This window comes from Lagenorhynchus albirostris, chromosome 9 (genome assembly GCF_949774975.1).
Source record: "Lagenorhynchus albirostris chromosome 9, mLagAlb1.1, whole genome shotgun sequence".
Taxonomy (NCBI): Eukaryota; Metazoa; Chordata; class Mammalia; order Artiodactyla; family Delphinidae; genus Lagenorhynchus; species Lagenorhynchus albirostris.
In genome coordinates this window covers 6,296,774-6,318,942 of record NC_083103.1, presented here as the reverse complement: position 1 = coordinate 6,318,942, position 22,169 = coordinate 6,296,774, and the positions used below count along the sequence as shown (strand labels likewise).

General features: G+C 54.5%; 1 protein-coding gene across 1 annotated transcript; it reads right to left on the bottom strand.

Moving 5' to 3' along the window:
- Positions 1 to 14,281: 14,281 nt before the first annotated feature.
- CD248 (CD248 molecule) lies at positions 14,282 to 16,852 on the bottom strand. Its single transcript, XM_060157593.1, has one exon. The coding sequence runs from the start codon at positions 16,850 to 16,852 to the stop codon at positions 14,558 to 14,560; it is 2,295 nt and encodes a 764-aa protein (XP_060013576.1). The 3' UTR covers positions 14,282 to 14,557.
- Between the last annotated feature and the right edge of the window lie 5,317 nt (positions 16,853 to 22,169).

The following is a 22,169-nucleotide window of genomic DNA, read 5'->3' as shown; positions in this document are numbered from 1 at the left end:
AAGGCTAGTTCTGTCCTCTCTGCTTCATCCTGCATTTCGCCTGGAGTGCAGATGTGATAGTTGGAACTCCAGTAGCTATTTGGGACCTGGAGATGACCTTGAGAATTGTAGCCATGTGCTGAGGATAGCAGAGAAGCAAGATAAAAGACCTGGGGCTGGGAATTCCCTGATGGTCCAGTGGTTAGGACTCTGAGCTTCCACTACCGGGGAGCACAGATTCGATCCCTGGTCAGGGAACTAGGATCCTGCATGCCATGCGGCGTGGCCAAAAAAAAAAAAAAAAGACCCTAGGCTTCTGATGACACCATAGGTGTGTCCACATCATCCCTGGGTTGCCTGCTTTCAAACCCTCTCAGTGAAAAAGAGAAATAAACCATTAGTTTGTTTAAGCCACAGGTTTTTCTTGTCTCTATTACCAGCAGCCCATATTATTACCTATTTACTGCTGCATCACAAATTACCCCCAAACTTAGTGGCTTACAACGTCAATAATCATTATTATCTCTCCTGGTTTCTGTGGGTCAAGAATTCAGACATGGCACAGTGCGAGTGGCTTATCTCTGTTCCATGATGTCTAGGGCCTCTGCTGGAAGAATCAAAAGCCGGGAATCATCCATGAGGCTTGTTCATTCATATGGCCGGCAGTTGACGCTGGCTGATGGCTGAGGGCCTCACTAGGGCTATTGGCTGGAGCACCAAAAGAGGGCCTCTCCATGTGGCTTGGGCTTCCTTTTAACTTGGTGTCTAGGTTCCAAGGACAAGTGTACCAAGAGAGTGGAGGCTGTATTGCCCTTTGCAATCTAGCCTCAGAAGTCACATGCATCACTTCTGCCCCTTTCTATTGGTTAAAGCCATCACAAAGGTCCACCCAGTTTCAAGGTGAGGGAACATAAGACCCCGCCTCTCACTGGAGGCTTGTCAGCATCGCATTGTAAGATTAGCACGTGGGATGGCAGATATGTTAGTGGCCATCTTCAAAAATGCAATTGGCCAATGAGCCAAATGCCATTCCTAACAAACCAACATCTATAGGCTGGTCTGAAAAATTAGCACCAACCGCTTTTTTGTGTTTTGTTTTGTTTTGTTTGTTTTTTGGAGGTTTTTTTTTGGCTGCACCGTGTAGCTTGTGGGATTGACCAGGGGTTGAACCCAGGCCTCGGCGGTAGACCGCCAGGGAATTCCCGAACACCAGCCATCTTATAATGTTTGTTTGAGGGAGAAGGTGGTGGTATATCAGATGTGGGCCTACTAGGGGCAGAATGACATGCTTAGGTCATTTATTTGGGCCCTCTAGCCTACAGTAGATTAAATATGGCCACAAACTCTTTGTAGCTCATCCCCTCAAGAGGTGGAATCTATTTCCTTGCTCTCTAAATCTGGGCTGGCCTTATGACTTGCTTTGTCCAGTAGAATGTGGCAGAAGTGAGGCTGCACAGCTTTGGAGGCTAGGCCTCAAGAGAACTTGCAGCTTCCACCTGTGCTCTCTTGGAGCCCCGAGACCACCAGGCTGTGAAGATGCCCAGCCTAGTCTCCTGACAGATGAGAGGTCACATGCCCCAGCCAAGAGCCTGGACGTGCCAGCCCAAATGGAGCCGCACATGACTGTAGCCACAGGAATGACCCCCAGGTAAGAGTAGCAGACTAGCAGACGAACCACCGAGCTGATCCCAGCCCAAATTGCTGACCTACAGAATGGTGAGAAATAAGAAATCCTTGCCGTTTCAAGCCACTAAGTTTTGGAGTGGTTTGTTACATGCAATGGATAGCTGATACAGGCTCTGAACCCATTTCCACCTCTCAATGAAGGGTCACTGGGCCTGCAAAGCCTGGTGAAACTGGAAACCCCAGTGTCTGCTGGACAGCTCCCATCTGGTGGTCTGCTGTCTCTTGTTCATGTTTGGTCTCTATTTGAGCCAACAGTGAACCAGGATACCCCATTCTAAACCATTCTCAAAGGAGATTAATGGCTGAGGAAGGGGGCAGAGCTTTGTCCCCAGATCCCAGAGACCTCTGCCTCTGCTCTCTGATCGAGGCCTGACTCAGCTCCACACAGCACAGCTGAAACAAGGTGCCCGATCTCCACACCCCCAACCCTGCTTCTCTCGATCTTTTCCATCTCAGGAAATAGTGTCACCACTGTTGCTTAAGCCAGGCGCTTGTATAGCAATCTTCTTCTTCATAGCTTTTTTAAAAAACTTTGTATTACGTAAAATTTCAAAGACCACAAAAGTAGAGAGATTGGTGCAACAAGGCCCTTTGTCTCCAGCACCCAGCGCCGCAGCCATCGCCCACCAGGACCAGTCTTATTTCACCCACACCCCCTGCCCCACTTCTCCCCGCTCCAATTGGACTATCTCGAAGATCTGGAAGTTGTAACATTTGATCCATGAACACCTCCCTCACCCCTGACGTGACATCTACACCCAGGATTCTGCCTACAACACATCTCTCTAAACACCCCCAGTCCTCTCCAAGCCACCACCTTGCTCCAGGTCCCCCTAGGGGGTCCTCTTCCAGTGACAACCTTGGACTCCAACAAGCCTCCCCTTCCTCGCATCCCCTCCAGCCCATGCAGAATCACCTTAAAATATAAACCAAATCACATCTTCACCTCACTCAAAATATACCAGTGCCTCAGGACTTCCCTGGCGGCCCAGCAGCTAAGACTCCGTGCTTCCACTGCAGGGGGCACGGATTCCATCCCTGGTCAGGGAAGGAAGATCCCGCATGCCTCGTGGTGCGAAAAAAAAAAAAAAAATATATATATATATATATATCAGTGCCTCAAGGAAAACCCAGACTCCTGCCCTGGCCCTCAGACCCCTGTGAGGTCTGGCGGACAACCCCAAGCTCCCCTCTCCTTTTGGAGCTCCAGCCACTGTGGCCTCATGCCTGATCCTACAACAAACCAGGCTCCTTCCCGCCTCGAGGTCTCGGCACATGCTGTGCTAGCTCCAGGAGCCTTCCGCATCCCCAGCTCTTCCCGAGACGCCCTGACTGCTCTGTCTGAAGCCATCCACTGTTCTACCTCAGCTCCCTTTGCATTTCTTTTCTGCCACTCACCATAAGTGGCAATTATTTTTATTTATGTATGCATGAGGTTATTATTTGTTTCTTCTCTTAGAACTAAGCTATGGGAGGCAAATGGTAACAGGTGCAGAACTTTCAGTCTGACGGAGTTCCAATTCTGCCACTACCACCTGAGTGGCCCTGGGCAAGTTACTTATCCTCTCTCTCAGCTGCAAAATGGGAGATAATAATAGAATCTTCTGACTTCCACGGGTTGTCATAAAGATTAAATAAGATAATATGCCACCATCACAAGATTGTAAATCAACTATAAAAAATAAATAAGTAAATAAAATCACAACAGTACTAAAAAAAAAAAAAGATAATATGCCACCATGCTAAAAACAGGGTTTACAGCATAGCAAGTGCTCAATAAATTTAGCTATCATCATCATTTGTACTATTACTGTTATTAATTGTAAATAGGTACTCCAGGGCTTCCCTGGTGGCGCAGTGGTTAAGAATCCGCCTGCCAATGCAGGGGACACGGGTTTGAGCCCTGGTCGGGGAAGATCCCACATGCCTCGGAGCAACTAAGCCCGCGAGCCACAACTACTGAGTCCACATGCCACAACTACTGAAGCCCGCGTGCCTAGGGCCCATGCTCCGCAAAAAGAGAAGCCACCGCGATGAGCAGCCTGCACACCACAACGAAGAGTAGCTCCCGCTCGCCGCAGCTAGAGAAAGCCCGCACGCAGCAACGAACACCCAATGCAGCCAAAATAAATAAAATAATAAATAAATAAATAAATAGATAAATAGGTCCATATTGCGCATGTGCACACACACTCACCAGCAGCCAGCACAGTGCCTGGCATACAGTCAATGTCCAGTGAACATGTGTTAAGTGAATGATTCCACAGCTTCTACCAACACCTCTGGGGTTACTGGGGCTACAAGGTCCTGAGGATTGGCTGGTGGCCCGCTTCACCTTATCCTGTGGCCCAGACCTGCCAAAGGAGATTTGCATCACTCAGTCTCACTGGAAGTGGGCCCATGGGCCCGAGAAGGGCAGCCAGGGAAGTGTGTGCTGCCTCCCCAACCCAGAGCAGCCCATGAGGTTTTGTGTCCCCTCTGTGGATGCAGACCCAGAACTACCGGACCCCTAGAGCACCCCCAGGTGGCAGGCCTGTGCACTTTTTGTGAGTTTCATCTTCCTTCCCAGGTCACACCCACTGCCCTCTGTCCTCCAGAGCCCCTGAGTATGAATTTATCACTGAAGTGGCTGGAAAGGACAAGGACACGTCCCTGAGTCAGGGTGGAAAGGCGAGCTGCTGCCCCTCTGGGTGAAGGCAAAAAGCCCCTGGGAGTCAGATCAACAGCAATGAAAAAAAGCAGAGCGGCCAAATTGACAACTGCACACCAAGTGCCAGAGGCTGTGCTGGCTCTGCTCCAAGGAGGAGTTTCTGTCGGTATGTCAGCTGAGACCAAAATCAGCTAATTTTCAGTAACCTGTGGTTGCCCAGGAAAAGGCAGTTGTATTTTTCTTCTTTTTGGCTGCTGTTTGTAAAACTTACAAAATAAAACTGACCAAAATAAAAATACTGATTTTTTTTCAGTAGAAGAGTTTTAATTTTTGTGTTATAAAACACAATGTGGGTGGACTTCCCTGGTGGCGCAGTGGTTAAGAATCCGCCTGCCAATGCAGGGGACACGGGTTCGAGTCCTGGTCAGGGAAGATCCCACATGCCACAGAGCAAGTAAGCCCGTGTGCCACAACCACTGAGCCTGTGCTCTAGAGCCCGCGAGCCACAACTACTGAGCCCACATGCTACAACTACTGAAGCCCACGCACCTAGAGGCCGTTCTCTGCAACAAGAGAAGCCACCGCAGTGGGAAGCCCGCACACCGCAACAAAGAGTAGCCCCCGCTGGCTGCAACTAGAGAAAGCCCGTGTGCAGCAACGAAGACTCAATGCAGCCAAAAATAAATAAATTAATTAATTTAAAAAAAGAAGACCCAACGCAGCTAAATAAATAAATATTGTAAAAAACCACAGTGTGTTATAACTAATATTTTAATATTAGACTAATATTTTAATAAAAATCAAGTTCAAAACTCTAAAAAACACTTATAAAACAAACATAAGATCCTTGAAAATTTCAGACTCTGTGGACAGTTATGAAGTTAGGAGTTGGAGGGGAATTCCCCCGTGGTCCAGTGGTTAGGACTCGTTGCTCTCACCGCCTGGGGCCCGGGATCAATCCCTGGTTGGGGAACTAAGATCGCGCAAGCCACGCGGTGCAGCCAAACGAAACAAAACAAAAACAAAACAAAAACAGAAAAAGCGCATCGCTCGTTTGTTTGCTGGGAAAGCAAGGGGTGGAACGTGAAGGACTCACCAGTGAAGGTGGCAGCTCCGGTGGTTTCAGGGACCGCCAACTGTGGGGTAGAAAGGAAGCTCCAATCTCCATCTTCAACCTGGCCCTCTTCCTTGAGCTCTGGATTCAGGCATACAGGTACCTTCTTGAGTAGCCCACTTGGGTGACTTCCAAATACGGCAAACGCAGTAGAGCCCACACTGAATAGCACCCATCTCTCCAAAGTGGCTGCTTCTTCCATGTCTCCGCCTCCATGAATGTCACCACCAGGGGGAGCCAAAACCCGGCGGCCACAGTCCTCCTTCACATTCAGCCGGTCACTGGATCTGGTCCAAATCCACTTGCCAACCACCTCTCAACTTTACTCTCTCCTCCCATCCCAACTCTGCTTCTGCCTTGGTTCAGATCACCACCCTCTCCTGCCTGAGCAGGGCCCTGGGTGGTCTCACCTTACGTATTCCTCTTTTTCCCAGTATTATTGAGATATAATTGGCATATAGCACTGTATACATTTAAGGTGTACAACATAATGATTTGACTTACATTAAAGTAATAGAAAAAAATTTTTCCTTGTGATGAAAACTCTTAAACTTATTTACTTAACAACTTTCATATAATACATACAGCACTGTTAATTATCTTGTCATGTTGTACATTACATCCCTAGTACTTATTTATCTTATAACTGGAACTTTGTACCTTTGACTACATTCATCCAATTCCCCATCCTCCTAGCCCCCACCTCTGGTAACCACAAATCTGATCTCTTTTTTTATGAGTTTGTTTGTAAAAGCCCTTGTTCCCATGGGGATATGGGGCTCTGCATGTGTCAAAATGTCCTAAATTACACACAGGAACGAGGAAAATAGTCCGAGGTGGGTCCTCTGTGAGCAAGCTCTGTGGCGGAGCCTCTACTAGGGAAGAAAATTAAAATCTCCTCTTTAATTATTTCCTTATTAGTGAGAGAAACTGCCACTTAGAGGTTGCCTGCCACTTTAAACCAGCTGGTGGTTCTGTAATCTTCCCCTTCTGAAAGACTTCCCCTCCTCTTCAACCAACACAATTGCAGGTCCATGATCCAAGAGAGGCCAAATGGATGCTTGGAATGTAAATTTTAGGCAAAGTCTCACATATTCTGAGCCTGGCTGGGGACGAGCATCCGGCAGTGGCCTGATCACGCTGCTCCTGCGTCCCCGCTCCAGCCTCCCAAGCTACCCCAGCTTCTGCTTGTTTCCAGGTCTGACTTTCAGCCCACATTAACCCTTAACCCCACGGCTCCCAATGTCCTACCAAAGATTCCCTTCTATTTTGCTTGACATCGAAGTTTGCTGACTGCCTGGGGGCCAAGGTACCCCTGGGAGGAGAGCATTTGAGACCTCCTTTCCTTCTGAGGTTTAAAGTGATTACATAGAGACTTCCCTGGTGGCGCAGTGGTTAAGAATCCGCCTGCCAATGCAGGGGACACAGGTTTGAGCCTTGGTCCGGGAAGATCCCCCGTGCCGCGGAGCAACTAAGCCCGTGAGCCACAGCGACTGAGCCTGTGCTCTAGAGCCCGCGAGCTACAACTACTGAGTCCGTGTGTCACAGCTACTGAAGCCCGCGTGCCTAGAGCCCGTGCTCCGCAACGAGAGAAGCCACTGCAATGAGAAGCCCGCGCACCACAACGAAGAGTAGCCCCTACTCGCCACAGCAAGAGAAAGCCCACGCAGCAACGAAGACCCAACGCAGCCAATAAATACATAAATAAATAAATAAGAAACAACAACAACACATAAAATGATTACACAGCCCCAGATGCCGGTGATGGACTTGAACTGAGATCAGATGGCAGGAAAGAACCCCAAGGGCCCCCAAGAGGGGGTGGCTAGACATAAGTTCAGTACGAGGGTCTGGATCCAGGCCAAAGCTGGAAACATCTCCTGACACAGCCCCTCACTCCCAAGGCTGTGACAGCTGTGGCAGCACACTGTCCCCTCCAGTGCCATGGCCACATGACCAGGAATGACTGTTGGGTGAAAATCGGCAGATAACAGCACCTCTCCCAGCAGTCTGGCTGCAGCAGAAAGTGGCTGGCAACCTCTCACTAGTAAACAAGCCGACAATAAAAAGATTTTATCATCTGTCCTACTGGGCGCTCCACTGCAGGACCTGCTCGCTGTGGCTAGAGGGATCTCACACCAACCCAGCACTGTTTTCCTGGTCCCTAAGTGTGGCTGTCAGAATGATGGCCCCAAATATGCCCACATCTTAATCCCCTGGAACCTGTGAGTATATTGTCTTACATGGAAAAGGGGATTTTGCAGATATGATTAAGGTTAAGAACCTTGAAAGAGGGAGATTATTATCCTGAAATATCCAGGTAGAGCACCCATTTTAATCAGTCCTTCGAGGGCTTCTTTAATCAGCCTGTCTTTTTTTTTTTAATGTAAAAAGTTATTTATTTATTTATTGGGGCCACACCGCACAGCATGCAGAACTTCCCCATTTAGGGATCGAACTCATGCCCCCTGCAGTGGAAGCACAGAATCTTAACCACTGGACCACCCAGGAAGTCCTAATCAGCCTATTTTCAATGGCCACTGAGAGCAGAGAATCTCTGGGACCCGGTGACACATCAGTCTGTGAGGTTGGTCAGCTAACAGGTGGGATAGACTGATTTTACCATTCTGTTCTCCAAAGCCTCGGAATTTTTTCCTCTGTATTATTCCAAGGAAGTCTGACTCTTCCCAGTGTGACCAGTGCTAGGTTGGGGCTGGAGTGAGCCGTCTGAAAAAGCTGCTGTCAGATGCCTGCATTAGAGTGAGAAAATCCAGCTTCCCGTAAGGCAATCCATGTGTTAAGACCTAAATCTTTACTTTCTGCTAACTGGTAGTGTACCCCCAAAGCCAGGTTTGCCTCTTCTCCACAGGCTTCCGTCATTCATCTTGGGAGTGATATCATCTTTCTAATCTGATTTTGCCCACCCACAGGCCCGTTTTGGTTTTTTTTTTTTTTAAATGTTTATTTATTTATTTATTTTCTTATAAGTCATCCATTTTATACACATCAGTGTATACATGTCAATCCCAATCTCCCAATTCATCACACCCCCACCCCCACCACCCCCAACCGTTTTGTTTTCGTTTTCCTCCTTCTCATTAGCTATCATGGGACAAACCTGGCAATGGAGTAGAGCAAGGGGGAGGGGAAGGGTTCCAGGCACCCGCAACCTCGCACCTTCTTCCCACTCCTCACAGGCATCCTCCTTCAGAATCCTGGCGTCTAACAAGATCCTTCCTTTGATGCAGGGCCCATGCACTGCAGCAAACTCATGGGGATGCCATGAAATATTATAAAACTTTGAGGGAAACACAGAGATACTGGATATCTGTCAGACAACTGGCAAGCTGCTAGCTCGAGGCAGTTCACAGCTTCAACATCGGATTGCAGTACGTTCCTTTCGATGACATAATATCTTTGCACAGCTGGATTTTTGGCAGCTGCCATGATAAAAAGCAAGTACCACAGGGAAAGTCAGTGCAGAACAGGAAATGAAGGTGACGATGTCCTGTCTCACTCCAAGTTTTGAGAAGTGGTGCACACACCCATCAGCAAGTGATTGTGGTTATTTAAGAATAAAATATTTTTGTATCTTTCAATGTATGTGTATTATTTTCTCAAATGACCACTTAGGTATTAAAACACAAGTACTTCTTACATCATTTGAACCTAACTATTAAATGGAACTGTTGGGTGACCAAGGGACACCATGAAAAAATCAACTGAGACACTCAGGACGTGGTGAACCGACAGTGTTTGGGAACCTCTGCCGTAGGGACTTGGTGGGTGTAGGATGTCAGTTTCTGTGGATACAGCTCTCCCATGATCAGTTTCTGGACTCTGTCTTCAGGGCTCCGCACTGGCAGCTAAAGCAGACAGCACTTCCTACAGGAGGTTCTTGCAGCCACCCTGAATGTCATAGGCTTCCATCAAGAAACCTGCCTCTCCTCATAGAGAGACCTTTCTTGTCTCCAGCAGATTATTGTGGCTATCATGGGTATTATAGTATACACATTGTTCAAATGAGGAACGATTAGGGAACCTGCCTAATGTCCCCAACCCTCAGGTAGTGGAGCTGGAATCAAAGCAAGGCTGTTTGGTGCAGGGTGCCTGGTCTTCTGTTTTTTGGCTGCGTTGGGTCTTCATTGCCTTGTGGGCTTTCTCTAGTCACAGCGAGCTGGGGCTACTCTTTGTTGCGGTGCTCGGGCTTCTCATTGCGGTGGCTTCTCTTGTTGTGGAGCTCTGGCTCTAGGCGCGCGGGCTTTAGTAGTTGTGGCGCACGGGCCCAGTTGCTCCGCAGCATGTGGGATCTTCCCGGGCCAGGGCTCGAACCCGTGTCCCCTGCATTGGCAGTGTGCCACCAGGGAAGTCCCTAGGGTGCCTGGTCTTAACCACTGCCAGTTGGTCTCCTGGAAAGAAATCCCCAAACTCACCAAAATCACGCTAAAGCATGGCCACTCTCAGGGGCCCTAAAGCTGCATCTGGTCTGGGCCCCTTGTCTGGATCCCACGAGGTCACAGGCCATGCCTCACTTAGCATCATCATTCACCAAAACCATAACAACTGACTGTGAGGAAGGCTTCACCTGCCTCCCCACACCCAATCACATCATGATCAGCCTGGGAGCCCACATCTTGCAGCCTCACCCCTAAAAGCAAGTTCCCTGGGAAGTGGGCATTTTCTGATCAGAGACATGGCGGTCATTATGCACTGGCTCTGCTCTAGGGGTGAGGATCACAGAATCTACCTGGATTCAAACCTCTACTTGCTAACTTGGTCAAGTAGGGCAGGTGGCTTAACACAAGGCACTCAGGCAAGTGCCTTCAGCTTCCTCATTCATAAATTGTGGTAAAAATGGCAATTCTTGGGGATTGTTATGGTTCTTAAATGTTCTTTTCTTAAAAATTTACTTATTTTATTTATTTATTTTTGGCTGTGTTGGGTCTTTGTTGCTGCATGCGGGCTTTCTCTAGTTGCGGCGAGCAGGGGCTACTCTTTGTTGAGGTGCGCAGGCTTCTCACTGCGGTGGCTTCTCTTGTTGCGGAGATGGGCTCTAGGTGCGTGGGCTTCAGTAGCTGTGGCACGCGGGTCCGGTAGTTGTGGCTCACGGGCTCTAGAGCGCAGGCTCAGTAGTTGTGGCGCACGGGCTTAGTTGCTCCACGGCATGTGGGATCTTCCTGGACCAGGGCTCGAAGCCGTGTCCCCTGCATTGGCAGGTGGATTCTTAACCACTGCACCACCAGGGAAGCCCTTTTAAATGTTCTTTAAATGCTATGTTCTTAAAAGATTCTTAAATGTAAAGCCCTTAGAATTGGGCTAGGCATATAATAAGGCTGCAAGCATCTAGTATTCTTTTAATTAGTATTTGGCACCAAACCCCACTCGCATTTGTAGAGGCCAGGACACCAGAGGTGGAATCCCCTCTGGAAGGCATCCTACTCCCCAGGCCTGAGTTTGCCGGGGGTGGTTCTGAAGCAGGGAGTGCTGGCACCTAGTTGAGCTCAGTAGGTGTTAGTTCCAACCCCCCTCAATTATAGCTCCCCGGCCTGTTCCAATATTGTTTGAAGAATGTTTTATTGAGTTCCTAGCGCTGAACTCCAGAACCTCCAGGGCTCCCTGGAGAACTCCCCCCAAACCCCGTCTAGTGTAGGAGTCAGCAGACTAATATTTTCAAATGTAGGGATGAGCACTGATATAGAGGTCGGCCTTGAGATCAATTCCGCTCCAAAAACTGTGACTGTCAGATCCCAGCTGAGGACCTCTGAGCCCAAACCCACTCCCTCCCGCTAAACACACACCCCTATGAAAGGTGTCCACACATCCGAGCGCTAGTTGGGGGAAGGGAGGGCCCAGCACTAACAGTTCTTGACCCCAGGTGAGACGCTGTTCTTTCGCCCCCGGGAAACAGGATTCAAGAGGAAGAATAGCAAGAGTCCCACCAGCTGCTATGAAGACTGGCAGGGACAGCCTCAGCTTGAGGACCAATGTGAAGCCGTCTTGGGGTCTTCCAAATACGACGGAGGGCACCTGCGAGCAGATCTGCCGTTTTGCCGGGGGAACTCGGCAGATATTACGTAATAAACATTTAATAAATTAAGCAACTATTCATTGAACACTAGTGTGCTCTGGGAGAGGCCCGATTGAGGCTTTCTGGTGGCTTCAAGCCACCGAAGGTAGGTGGCGCCAAAGGCCCATTCATGGACACCGTCCGCCGGACTCTTGATACCGTCTTGGAGCTCCCTCCAAAGAACCCGCGATCTAGACGAACGGAAACCGGGGGCAGGGAAGGAGAGTGGGCGCCCGGGTCGGGTCCAAGGGGCATCCTGGTCAATAGGGTTCGGACCCAGTAGTCTGAGCATACCCGGAGGCAGTGAGGACTTCGAGGGTCCCAGGTCCGGAGCGGGCGTGGCTTCCGTCCTGAGAAGGTGGGGCCTAGGGTGGGTGGGGCTATACATTAACAGGAGGCGGAGCCTGAGAGGAGAGGTTGGGTTACTTTCTCTGCGTGGTTGATGCCTGTGCTCAAAGCCCCAGAGAGCAGCGCTCTGGGTGGGCGGGACTTAAGGGACCATCAAGGGCGGGGCTTCTGGACATTCTTAGTGGGAGGGCCCTGGGGCTCTGTGTAGGTGGGCCATTACCTCAGTAAGAAGCGAAAGTGTGTTAGCCATACGTGGGCGGAGCTCTTCCCTTGGTGAGGCCGGTCTGGGGTCCCGACCCTACGATGTTGGATGCTGGGGGGGGCGTGGCTTGTAGCTGGGTGTGTAGCCTGAAGAGACGCTAGAATGGAACGCGGTGAACCCCTGGAGGGCGGAGTTTGCATCTCTACCGGACAGAGTTCATGTCTCTGCGGGATTCCCTACACTCGTGGACCTAGTCCCCAGCTCTGCAAAGGGCGGAGCTGCGTGAGGAGAATGTGCAAACTCTGGGCGGAGTTCATACCTCCTGGAAGCTGCAACTAATAACCTCCAGTCTCCTAGCGCAAGCTGCGCTTAGGAGGCGGGGCTATGGCCCTGGTGGGCGGGGCCTAGGTACTGCCTTGGCCGGGGCGGAGCTGATAGAGCAGAGGGGCGGGGCAATCGCTCGGCGAGAACCTCTGAGCTGGCAGGGGGCGAGGCTTGTGGCCTTGGTGGGCGTTGCCTCTGGAGAGTTCCCGAGGGGACGCCAGACAGCAGCGGGTGGGCGTGGCTCGTAGCTCCGAGAAGCCAAGCTGATAGTACAGGCCCGGGTCGCGCCTGGAGGAGGCGGGGCCTGAATCAGTGGGCGGAGCCTCAAACGCAGCGCTGGGTCTGGGCGGAGCCCCATTTCGGCGCTAGTGGGGGCTCTGCCCTGGGAGGCTGTCTGTTTAGGGCCGCACGCAGCTCCGCATCTGGTGCTCATTACAGGATGACAAAGAGCCGGCTCTGGGCCCCCTTCCCCACTCCCATCCCCGCCCTCTGACAGCAGTGCTTTTAACTCCTTCCTGCCCTCGGGGCGCTGTGGATCTCCTGCCCAGGGTCACAGGAGGGAGCTCTAGTTCTTCCCGTCCTGGCAGGCTTTGTCAACCCCCAGACTGCGCCCCCCACCTTCTTCTCAGACCTAGGCCTTTGGACCACCTCGCGACCCCCACTCCCATCCAGTGAACCTCTCCGGCGGCGCCTCCAACGTTAAAAGCTTGGGCTAGATCTGTCGGGGGCGTCTGGTTTGAGTTAGGGGAACGTGAGAGCGGAGGGGGGGGGCGGTGCGTAGCGTTCCCTCCGCCCCCTCCGTGCCGCCCCCCACCCCGCGCCTCTATTCGTCCCCAACTCCCGCCCCTCCTCTCCTGGTCCCTTGGGGCCCAGCTCAGCCTTCTAGCCCAGGCCCAGCCCCTGGGGTCAGAGGGTGGCAAAGGGCACTGCATAGGAAAGGGGGCTCTGGGTCACCCCTCCTCGCCTGCCCGGGTGGTCGTGGTGGTTCTGCTCCGTCCTAATTAGAGGTCCCTTAGAAGCTGCAACTGAAAAATCACAGAGGTGGTGGGAACCCACGCCTCCCCCTCCCCCTCCCCCTGCCACGCCTCCCCCTCCTTGGTCCCCCCAAGGCAATGAGCCCAGGATGAGGGAGGTTGCTGGGTCCCCACAGGCTGTGATTTTTTTTTACTATCTCCTCCTCCCGTTCATGGCACATCTCAGCCTGGAGCAGCCTGAGCTTTGCTCGGTCTGCTGTTCTCCCTCTCCCAGCACCATCCACACAGAGAAGGGCACAGTGTGGTCCAGGATGGGAAGGCCTTGCTCAGGAGGCTGCCCAGGGAGCTGCGTGTGGGATCTCGCTCCTGGGCTCCTGGCTCTCCGCAGCCCAGCTTCTAGGCTCTTACTCCCACCGCCTCCCCAGAGCAGAGAGGAGTGCCTCCCATCGCCTACACCCCAGGGGGGTGACAGCACCCTTGACTCAAGCCGCCTGAGCCCCAGACACCAACTTCTGGGCGGCCTTTGAGGAGGGGAAGGGAAGTACCAGAGCTGACTCTCTAGACCGCCTTCACTCCCCAGAATCACCAGGCCTAGAGCTTGCCTTTGACCCCCCTAAACCCCAGTTTGGCTCCAGTTCAGCAGAAGCCCTCATTCCAGATTCAGTCCCACCTTCTAAGAGTTATGGTAAAAAGAGGAACCAATATGAAATTCTCTTCATGCCGAACCTCCCACTCCTAGGCTCTCTGTGTGACCTTGGGCAAAGTTCTGCCCTCTCTGGGCTCCTGTTTCCCTGAGAATCTCTAAAGCATACCCTGCCTTGAGGAGTCTTACCTTATTTCCTGGGGAGCCCAAAAAAGCTGAAGGAAGATCCCCTCTTTTTTTCTGAGTCCTCCCAGACCCTCCCCTCAGGCACCAATGGGGGTCAGGAGCTTTGGATGAGGTTGGCACCCCGTTTATTGGAGAAGACCCCAGAACCCACCCCCTGAGGTCCTGGGGGGCCTCGGCATCTCCTCCGTCGTGAGTACTGGGCCAGGAAACAGAGCTCCCAAGAGTCAGGTCTAGCGGTTGACTGAGAGAGGAGCCCGGCTGGGCCCGGGGGACCAGGATGCCTTCTGTCCAGCGGGGCAGCCCCCGTGGGTCCCTGGTGCAGCCTGGCCCATGTGTCCAACGCATGGCCCTTCCCCCACCCCACAGAGCGGGGGCTGCGCCCCATCACACGCTGGTTCTGCAGGTCTGCACCCCTGTGAGGCTGCCCCGGTGGGGCACGGGTTCCGTTGAGCCCTTGCTCCCGGCGTGGGTGACCCAGCGATAGCAGTCGGTCACGCGCTTATTGGGCGCGTGGGGGCCACAGCGGGTACAGTACACGATGCCCAGTGCAAGTAGGACCACCAAGAAGACGCATGTTGGCACTAGGAGTGCCACCAGCAGCCACCGATCATCCCTGCGGCTGCGGCCTGCTGGACTGGCCTCCCCCAGGGCTGTGGGGACTGCCGAGGGCAGCCACGGGGCCAGGTTGGGGTCAGGGGTACCTTCCCTTGGGACTTGTTGGGCTTTGGAATGGGAGTGTGTCGGGCCAGCGAGTAAGGTCTGTTTAGTGGGGCTCTCTGGGGGCAGGGGAGTGTGGAAGGCTGGGGGTTGGGTGGCAGCAGGCACGGGGACTTGATGGGCAGGCGACACAGGGGGCCTGGAGGTAGTGATTAGAGAAGATTGGACAGTGGAAGTAATGGGATGGTGGGTGGCCTGGGCTTTGAGGACCGGGATATCTGGGGTCACAGGGGTTTGACGGGCGCTGGAGGTGGTGACCAGAGGGGCGTGGTTAGCTGGGATTCGAGGCAAATGAGTGGCGTTCTGGGTATCTGGAAACATGGGGGACTGGTGAGCGGGGAACAGTTCAGGATATTTGGCTGAGATACTTGGGGGCCGGTGGGCAGGGGTCGGTCCTGGGTGTGTGGCAGAGATAACGGGGGGTCGGTGGGCAGAAGGCACATCTGGAGAGTTGGCTGAGATCTTGGGGAACTGGTGGTCAGAGGGCAAAGCTGGCTGTACTGCAGGGATCACGGGGGGCTGAGGGGCAGGGATCAGGGGTGGACGCGTGGCAGAGACAATAGGGGGTTGGTGGGCAGAAGGCAGTGGGGGGCGTGTGGCAGAGACCACCACAGGCCGGGTGACAGAGAGCACTGAGGAGTGGTAGGGGACCCTAGGGGCACTAAGCGGGGGTGGCCAGGTGGGGTCCAGGTAGGGCATCCGTGACTCTCTGTCCTCTGGGAAGCTAGGTCTATAGGCCAGGCCAAAGTCAGGTGACTGCGTGGCCTCCATCCACGGGATCCCAGGCATCTCTGTCCAGCCACCATCGAAGACCTCCCAGGCTTCATCTTCATCCTCTTCATCCTCCCCATCATCCAGCAACTCGTCCCCAAGGTCCTGGGAAGCCCGGGCGCCCACGGCCCCAGCGGGGCTGCAGCTGATGCCATCAGCCTCCAGCTCGTGGCCCTCGCTGCAGTAGCACTCAAAGCCACCAACGTAGTTGACGCACATCTGCTGGCACACGCCGGCAATCTGGCATTCATCTGTGTCCACGCAGCGGTGCGGCTCATCCTCGGCTGGCCGGAAACCCAGGCGACAGTGGCAGCTGTAGCCCTGTGGCCCTCCAGGCTCACACTGCTGCTCACACAGGGCATGGGCACAGGGGTCCTCGCAGCTGCGCCCGTCCACTGCCAGCCGGAAGCCCTCGGTGCAGCGACAGGACACCCGACCGTCCGCCTCCTCCACGCACTCGTGTTCACAGCCCCCGTTGTCCGGGCCGCAGCCAGTACCGGGGCACAAGGGCCCAGTCCGCGACCAGCCCACGCCACCGTCAGGCTGCTTCACGCAGAGCAGAGAGGCTTCTCTGCCAGCCTGGCACGGCACGGCAGCCACAGAGCCGAAGGGCAGCCACTGAAACTCTGCAGAGACCAGGTGGAAGGGCGTGGTGTAGACGGCGGGGCCGGCCTGGCCTGCCTCATCGGGCAGCGCTGGGCAGGAGCCCTCGAAGCCAAACTGGCACAGGTAGCCGTCGACGGCCAGCGTGCACGAGCCCTCGAGCCAGCGATGCTCGCCACTCGCCTCAAGGGCCGCACAGCGCTGGGCCGGGCAGGGCCCACCCGTGGCGGGCTGGGCCCAGTTGGTGAAGGCCGTGTCCTGGTCCCCTGTGGTCCACGTGAAGCCCCGCAGTGGGCGCTGAGGCTGGCAGTGCCGGGCCTGCCGCTGCAGCCCGATCCACAGCAGCCGGCTGGCCGGGCCGGGGCCCACCAGGCTGTCCACGCTCCGGGCCTCCTCGGGGGTCCGCGGCGTGGCCAGGTCGCCCCCCAGCTCACGGCAGGCCCGCCAGGCCTCCAGGAAGGTGCGGCGCCGCGGGAAGAGCGCGTAACAGCTGCCGGGGCCGCAGGCAGCGCGGGGCTCGGCGGCCCAGGGGGCCTGGCCCAGCGTAGGCACGGCGGCCGCCCAGGCCAGCAGCAGGCGCAGCAGCATCGCGACGCCCCCTGACTGGCCCGGGCCCGGCCGGCAGCCGCTCTTGACAGGGGGAGGGACTGGGGCCTCCGGCGGGCGGGCCGGGGGCGGGCCCGGGCCGGGCTCAGGCCTTGTAAGGAGTGGGCTGGGGCCGCTGCCAGCTCCCTTCTCTCGCTCCCCGGGGGCCGCCAGAGCAGGAAGCAGTCGGGCGGGGGGCAGGGGTGGGGGGGGGTGCTGGGAGTGGGGGCAGGGGAGGGGAGGAGGCGCTGCTAACGGGCTGGGAGTCGAGGAGAGGAGGCTGGACGACCCTCAGAAAACTCCAGCGCCGTCTGGGGCTCTTGGCGGAGGGTTGAGGTCGCTTCCCAGAGACTCACAGAGACCCCAATCGGGACACACTGACCTCATCACACCCGTGAACAACTGCTTGTCATGTGTGTGGAAACATGCTCTGACTCACGCTCTCACATCACACACGTGTGTATGCTCCTCTCCACACACAAGAGCACTCTCTCGATACTCTGTCCCTTCGTCCCAGGTTGCACATACTCTGACATGCTAAACCCTTTAGGTGTACATGCGAAAGTGGTGTGGCGTTCTGCAGGCCCTAACACAGGAAGTCACCCACCTTCGCATGCAGGCCCTGGACGTGGGAAGCACCTCGATCACACAGGCGTGGGCATCCGCAGCCCTCATTTATATACTGAGCTCCTACCTCTGCCCTCAAGCCTCCTGGCTCCAGCTGGACCGGGTGTTGGGGGTGGCCGGGGAAGGAGGAGGGGCAGGGGGCTGCCCTCCCTTCACCTCTGCTCAGCCTGGGGCCCTGGGAACCTGGACTTAGAGGGGGAGGAGGCGGCCCCCAAACAGGAAATGCTTCTCTGGGCTCCCTACTGCAGGAGGGCAGGGTGCATGGGGGAGGGGGTGGGCAGGGTGAACAGGGCTGGCTGGGAGGGGACTGGTGAGAGGCCACGTATGGACATGGGGCGCACAATGGTACACACGTGTGTGTGACACAGCCGTCACATGTGTGGAGCCCTCCTTGCCCCCAGACAGGGCCTGCTGCGCAGGCCTGGCTGGGGTCCTCTTCCCGCCCCTCCTGGAAGCCTCTGGAGGCATGTGTACTGAGCCCATTATTCAGGATGGTCCCTGGGGAGCTGGTTGTCAGATTAACCCGTGCACACCCACTGCACTCTTAGCAGAAATTTGAGCCGGGGCGGGGATGCTGAGAAGAGGTTCTGCCCCTCAGCGTGCTGTCCTGATCCGGCTTCCCACTCTGCCACAATCGGCTGTGTGACTGCAGGAAGTCGCTGACCTTCTCTGGGTCTCCATTTTTCTTACCTACAAAACGGGGCTAACGTGTCAGGGCCCTTCAGCTCAGCAGGGCTATTGTATCACGGCACTCAGGGTGTGCAAACGTGCTTTGTCAGCTGCAAAGCATGAGACAAATGTTCCTTAGTCTTCTGAGCAAATCTGGGGGAGTGGGGTGGGGGATGGAACCAGGGCGGCTTTGCTAACCTTCTTACAGTGGCAGGGCTGGCCTTGCAGACGCAGCCAATCCCCTTGAGAACCAGGACTTTGGAAGGGCTTGCTATATGCCAGGAAGGTCATTCTTTCAAGGTTTACATCTGTGAAGCACAGAGAATTATCCCCCTTCTCATGAGAGGAAAGTCAATGCGGGGCAGTTCATCCTTCCCCTGGCTCAGACCCAAAGCCTTGAGGTCATCCTTGACTCCTCTTTCTCCCACACCCCACATCCAATCTCTCAGAAAATCCTGTTGTCTTCACCTTCAGAACAGATCCAGAATCTGACTGCATCTCACCACCTTTGCCACCCATGTCTGGCCCAAGCCACTACGCTTGTCCATTTAGATTTGTGCAACACTCTCTCCTCTGGTCTCTCTCTTGCCTTCTCCATCCTGCCAGAGGGATCTTTTTAAACCCCAAGTCAGATCCAGTCACCCTCCTGCTCAGAACCCTCGAGGCCTCCGTCTCAACTCAGAAGAAAGGCCAGTCTTTACCACGCTCGGCCTCCAGGCTCTTGTGATCTCCCCACAAACTCCCTCTCTCATCCCTCTCCCTTCCCCTCATTCCCTCTGCTCCAGCCACTCTGGCCTGTGGATGTTCCTTAAACTCACCAGGCACATGTCTACCTCAGGGCCTTTGTATTGGCTGTTCCTCTGCTTAGAACACTCTTCCTGAAAGATGCAAAGTCTCTGCTTCTTCACTTTCTTCAGGTCTCAGCTCAGGCATCAACATCCCAGACCACCACCCTCCTCCGCCATACGCTGGGGCTCCCTGGCCCCCTGGTCTTGTTCCATTTTTCTCCTTTGCACTTACCCCTATCTGACGTGGTATATATTTGCTTGCTGGCCTGAATTCCCCAATAGCCAGGGTTTCTCGCCTTCGGTATTATTGAGATTCAGGGCTGGGTAATGATACTTTCTAGAGACTGTGTTGTGCATTGTAAGATGTTTAGCAGCATCCCTGGCTTCTGTCTAGATGCCAGTAGCATCCCTCCAGTTGGGACAATAAAAAATGACTCCTTGGGACTTCCCTGGTGTTCCAGTGGTTAAGACTCCACGCGTCCACTGCAGGGGGCGCAGGTTCCATCCTGGGGAACTAAGATCCCGCAGGACTCACGGTGCGGCCAAAAAAAAAAAAAAGACTCCAGACATTGCCAAATGTCATGTCCCCTGGGGGCAGCATTGCCCCTAGTGGAGAACTCCAGCCCTAGGAGACTGCGAGCTCCATTTGGGCAGGGTCATTGTCTTATTCCCTACTGTATCTCCTGAGCCTGGAAAGCTCCTGGCCCACAGATGCTGCTCAATGGGTTTTGCTGAACGAAAGAATGAATGAACGCACGCATGAATGAGTGAATGAGACTCAGCTAAGTGAAGAATCTGGCTCAGGGCAACGCAGGGGGGGTGATGCGATTCTGCCTGGAGCCAAAGCCCACCTGCTCCCCACATTCACCCAGCCTTCCCCAGAAGTCACACCATCCCAGGCCTGGGAGATCCCTGGAAATCAGCAAGCTTTTTTGTGGGTGGGTACACTGAGGCCCAGGGAGTCTCAGAGAGTTTGTGTGGGAGGCCTCGGACCCTTCTTCCAGTTCTTTTTGCTGCAGTGCCCTGAGGAGTCGTTGGAGCAGTCTGAGAGTTGGGTATGATGTCAAGAAATGAGGATGGAAGGAAGGCATGATGGGAAGAAGGCACAGCCTAGACAAAGTTACTGAGCTGGGAGAGCTCAAGATGTGTTTGGAGAATACAAAGGACTCTGCCGGGCCCGGAGGGAGGTTTAGGGTTAGAGGGACAGTGAAGACTGGAGAGAAAGTATCAGAAACGGGGTAGAGGCCTGGCCTGGAAAGCGATGGAGCTGCCCCTGGAAGGCTGGCCTCCATCATGGGGGTCACGGGGAAGAGGCGTGATGAGAGATCCCTGTGGCTGGTATGCGGTGGGTGGAGGGGGGACTGGAGGCCAGGGACCAGTCAGGAGGTTGCTGCAATAGTCTGGGAGAGGGGAGGGAGCTGGCTGTAGATCTGGGTAGCAAGGCGGGGCAGGCTGGGGAAGGCAGCCGCTAGAGGCTCTTCAGGGGCGGGCGGGGGCTGGCCGGAGCCTGGTCCAAGGGTGTGGCGGTCCCAGTCATGATTCGGGCAATGGCCAGTGCTGGGGCGTCTGAGGGGAGGCTGCAGGCCGTCTGGCGAGTGGGTGGGTCAGATCAGAGGTCAGGACTACAGCCTCAGTGGGGGTGAGGCATTGGGGGGCAGGCAGGAGGAGGAGGGTCAAAGGCCAAATTCCAGATGGCCTGGCTGGGCAAGTGGAGGGAAGCCTGAGCCAGGAGGCGGGCGGTAGTGGGGAGGAGTGGGACACCCTGACCCCAACAAGACTAAGGGTTTGGTAGGTAGAGAATGAGACTTGGAGATGCACCTGGGTGCCCAGTTTGGGTGGGCATCTAGCACTCACTTACCCCCCACCCCCAGGGCCATCCATGTTGGGAGAGGTGAGGTGGAGGCTACCTAAGGTTTCCTTGGTGGCGCAGTGGTTAAGAATCCACCTGCCAATGCAGGGGACACAGGTTCGAACCCTGGTCCAGGAAAATCCCACATGTCGCGGAGCAGCTAAGCCCGTGCACCACAACTACTGAGCCTGAGCTCTAGAGCCCGCGAGCCACAACTGCTGAGCCCACGTGCCACAACTACTGAAGCCTGGGCGCCTAGAGCCCGTGCTCTGCAACAAGAGAAGCCACTTCAATGAGAAGCCCGCGCACCACAACAAAGAGTAGCCCCCGCTCACCGCAACTAGAGAAAGCCCATGCAAAGCAATGAAGACCTAACCCAGCCAAAAATAAACAAATGAATGAATGAATTAATTAAAAAAAAAAAGAATTTCCTACCCTCGTCAGGAGAAGGTATTTAGTGGGCACAGCATCATGGATTTGGGGGTGAGGGGATAGAGGGGGGCTTGTTGTGGTCTTCATGCCAGTCCCGTTCAGCCGGACTCATCTTGATTCCCCCATAGCACAGAGAAGATGCTAACTGATGCAATAAATGCTTGGAGGATGGGGGGATGGATGGATAGATGGATGGGTGGACGGATGGATAGATGGATGGATTTAGGAATGAGTAAGTGGATGGATGGATAGATGGCTAAGTAGATGGGTGTGTGGATGAGAAAATGTTTAGATGCGTGGTTGGGTACAGGGAATCAGGCAGAAATGCTAATTTATAATTAGCTGCCACCGTGATGGATGGCACACTCAGAATGTAACCCTATGGGTCTGTAGGAGTGCAGCCCAGGAGGACGGGACAGCTTGGGTCACCATCAGCAGGCAGCATGCGTGACGCTTCCCGGTTACCACACAGCCTGTTTTCTCCGTTGGGGCCTGAGGCCAATGTGTCTCCCTGGCTGGGGTGGGGACAGCTCAGGACACCAGGTGTGGCTGACTCACATTGGGAGTCAGGAGGCTGGGGTTCCCTGCTCTGATCATGGCCCTTTTGGGGAGAGCTCACCTCAGGAGGGCCATGGAAACAGAAGCCCACTTCCCCAGAAGGAACGTTGTCTTCCAGCTACTGGGACAAGCCAGACGGTGATTCTGGATGCAGTATGTGGGCCTGTTGGTGTTGGGGTGAAGGCGGCTTGCAGAGGGACTGGCCCTCAGAGGGCCCAGTGGAGAGGCCAGCATGGGGGAGCCGAGTGTGATTGGGGGGCGCCCCCCCCGGGCAGGAGTCCTAGAGAGCATTGGCATGAGGGCCGCTGAGCCAGCACATTGCTTTGTGTACAAATCACCTCCTTTCCTCCTTTCTCTTTTGTCCCCATCCCCCCACCTCTCTCCATTTCTAAATTCT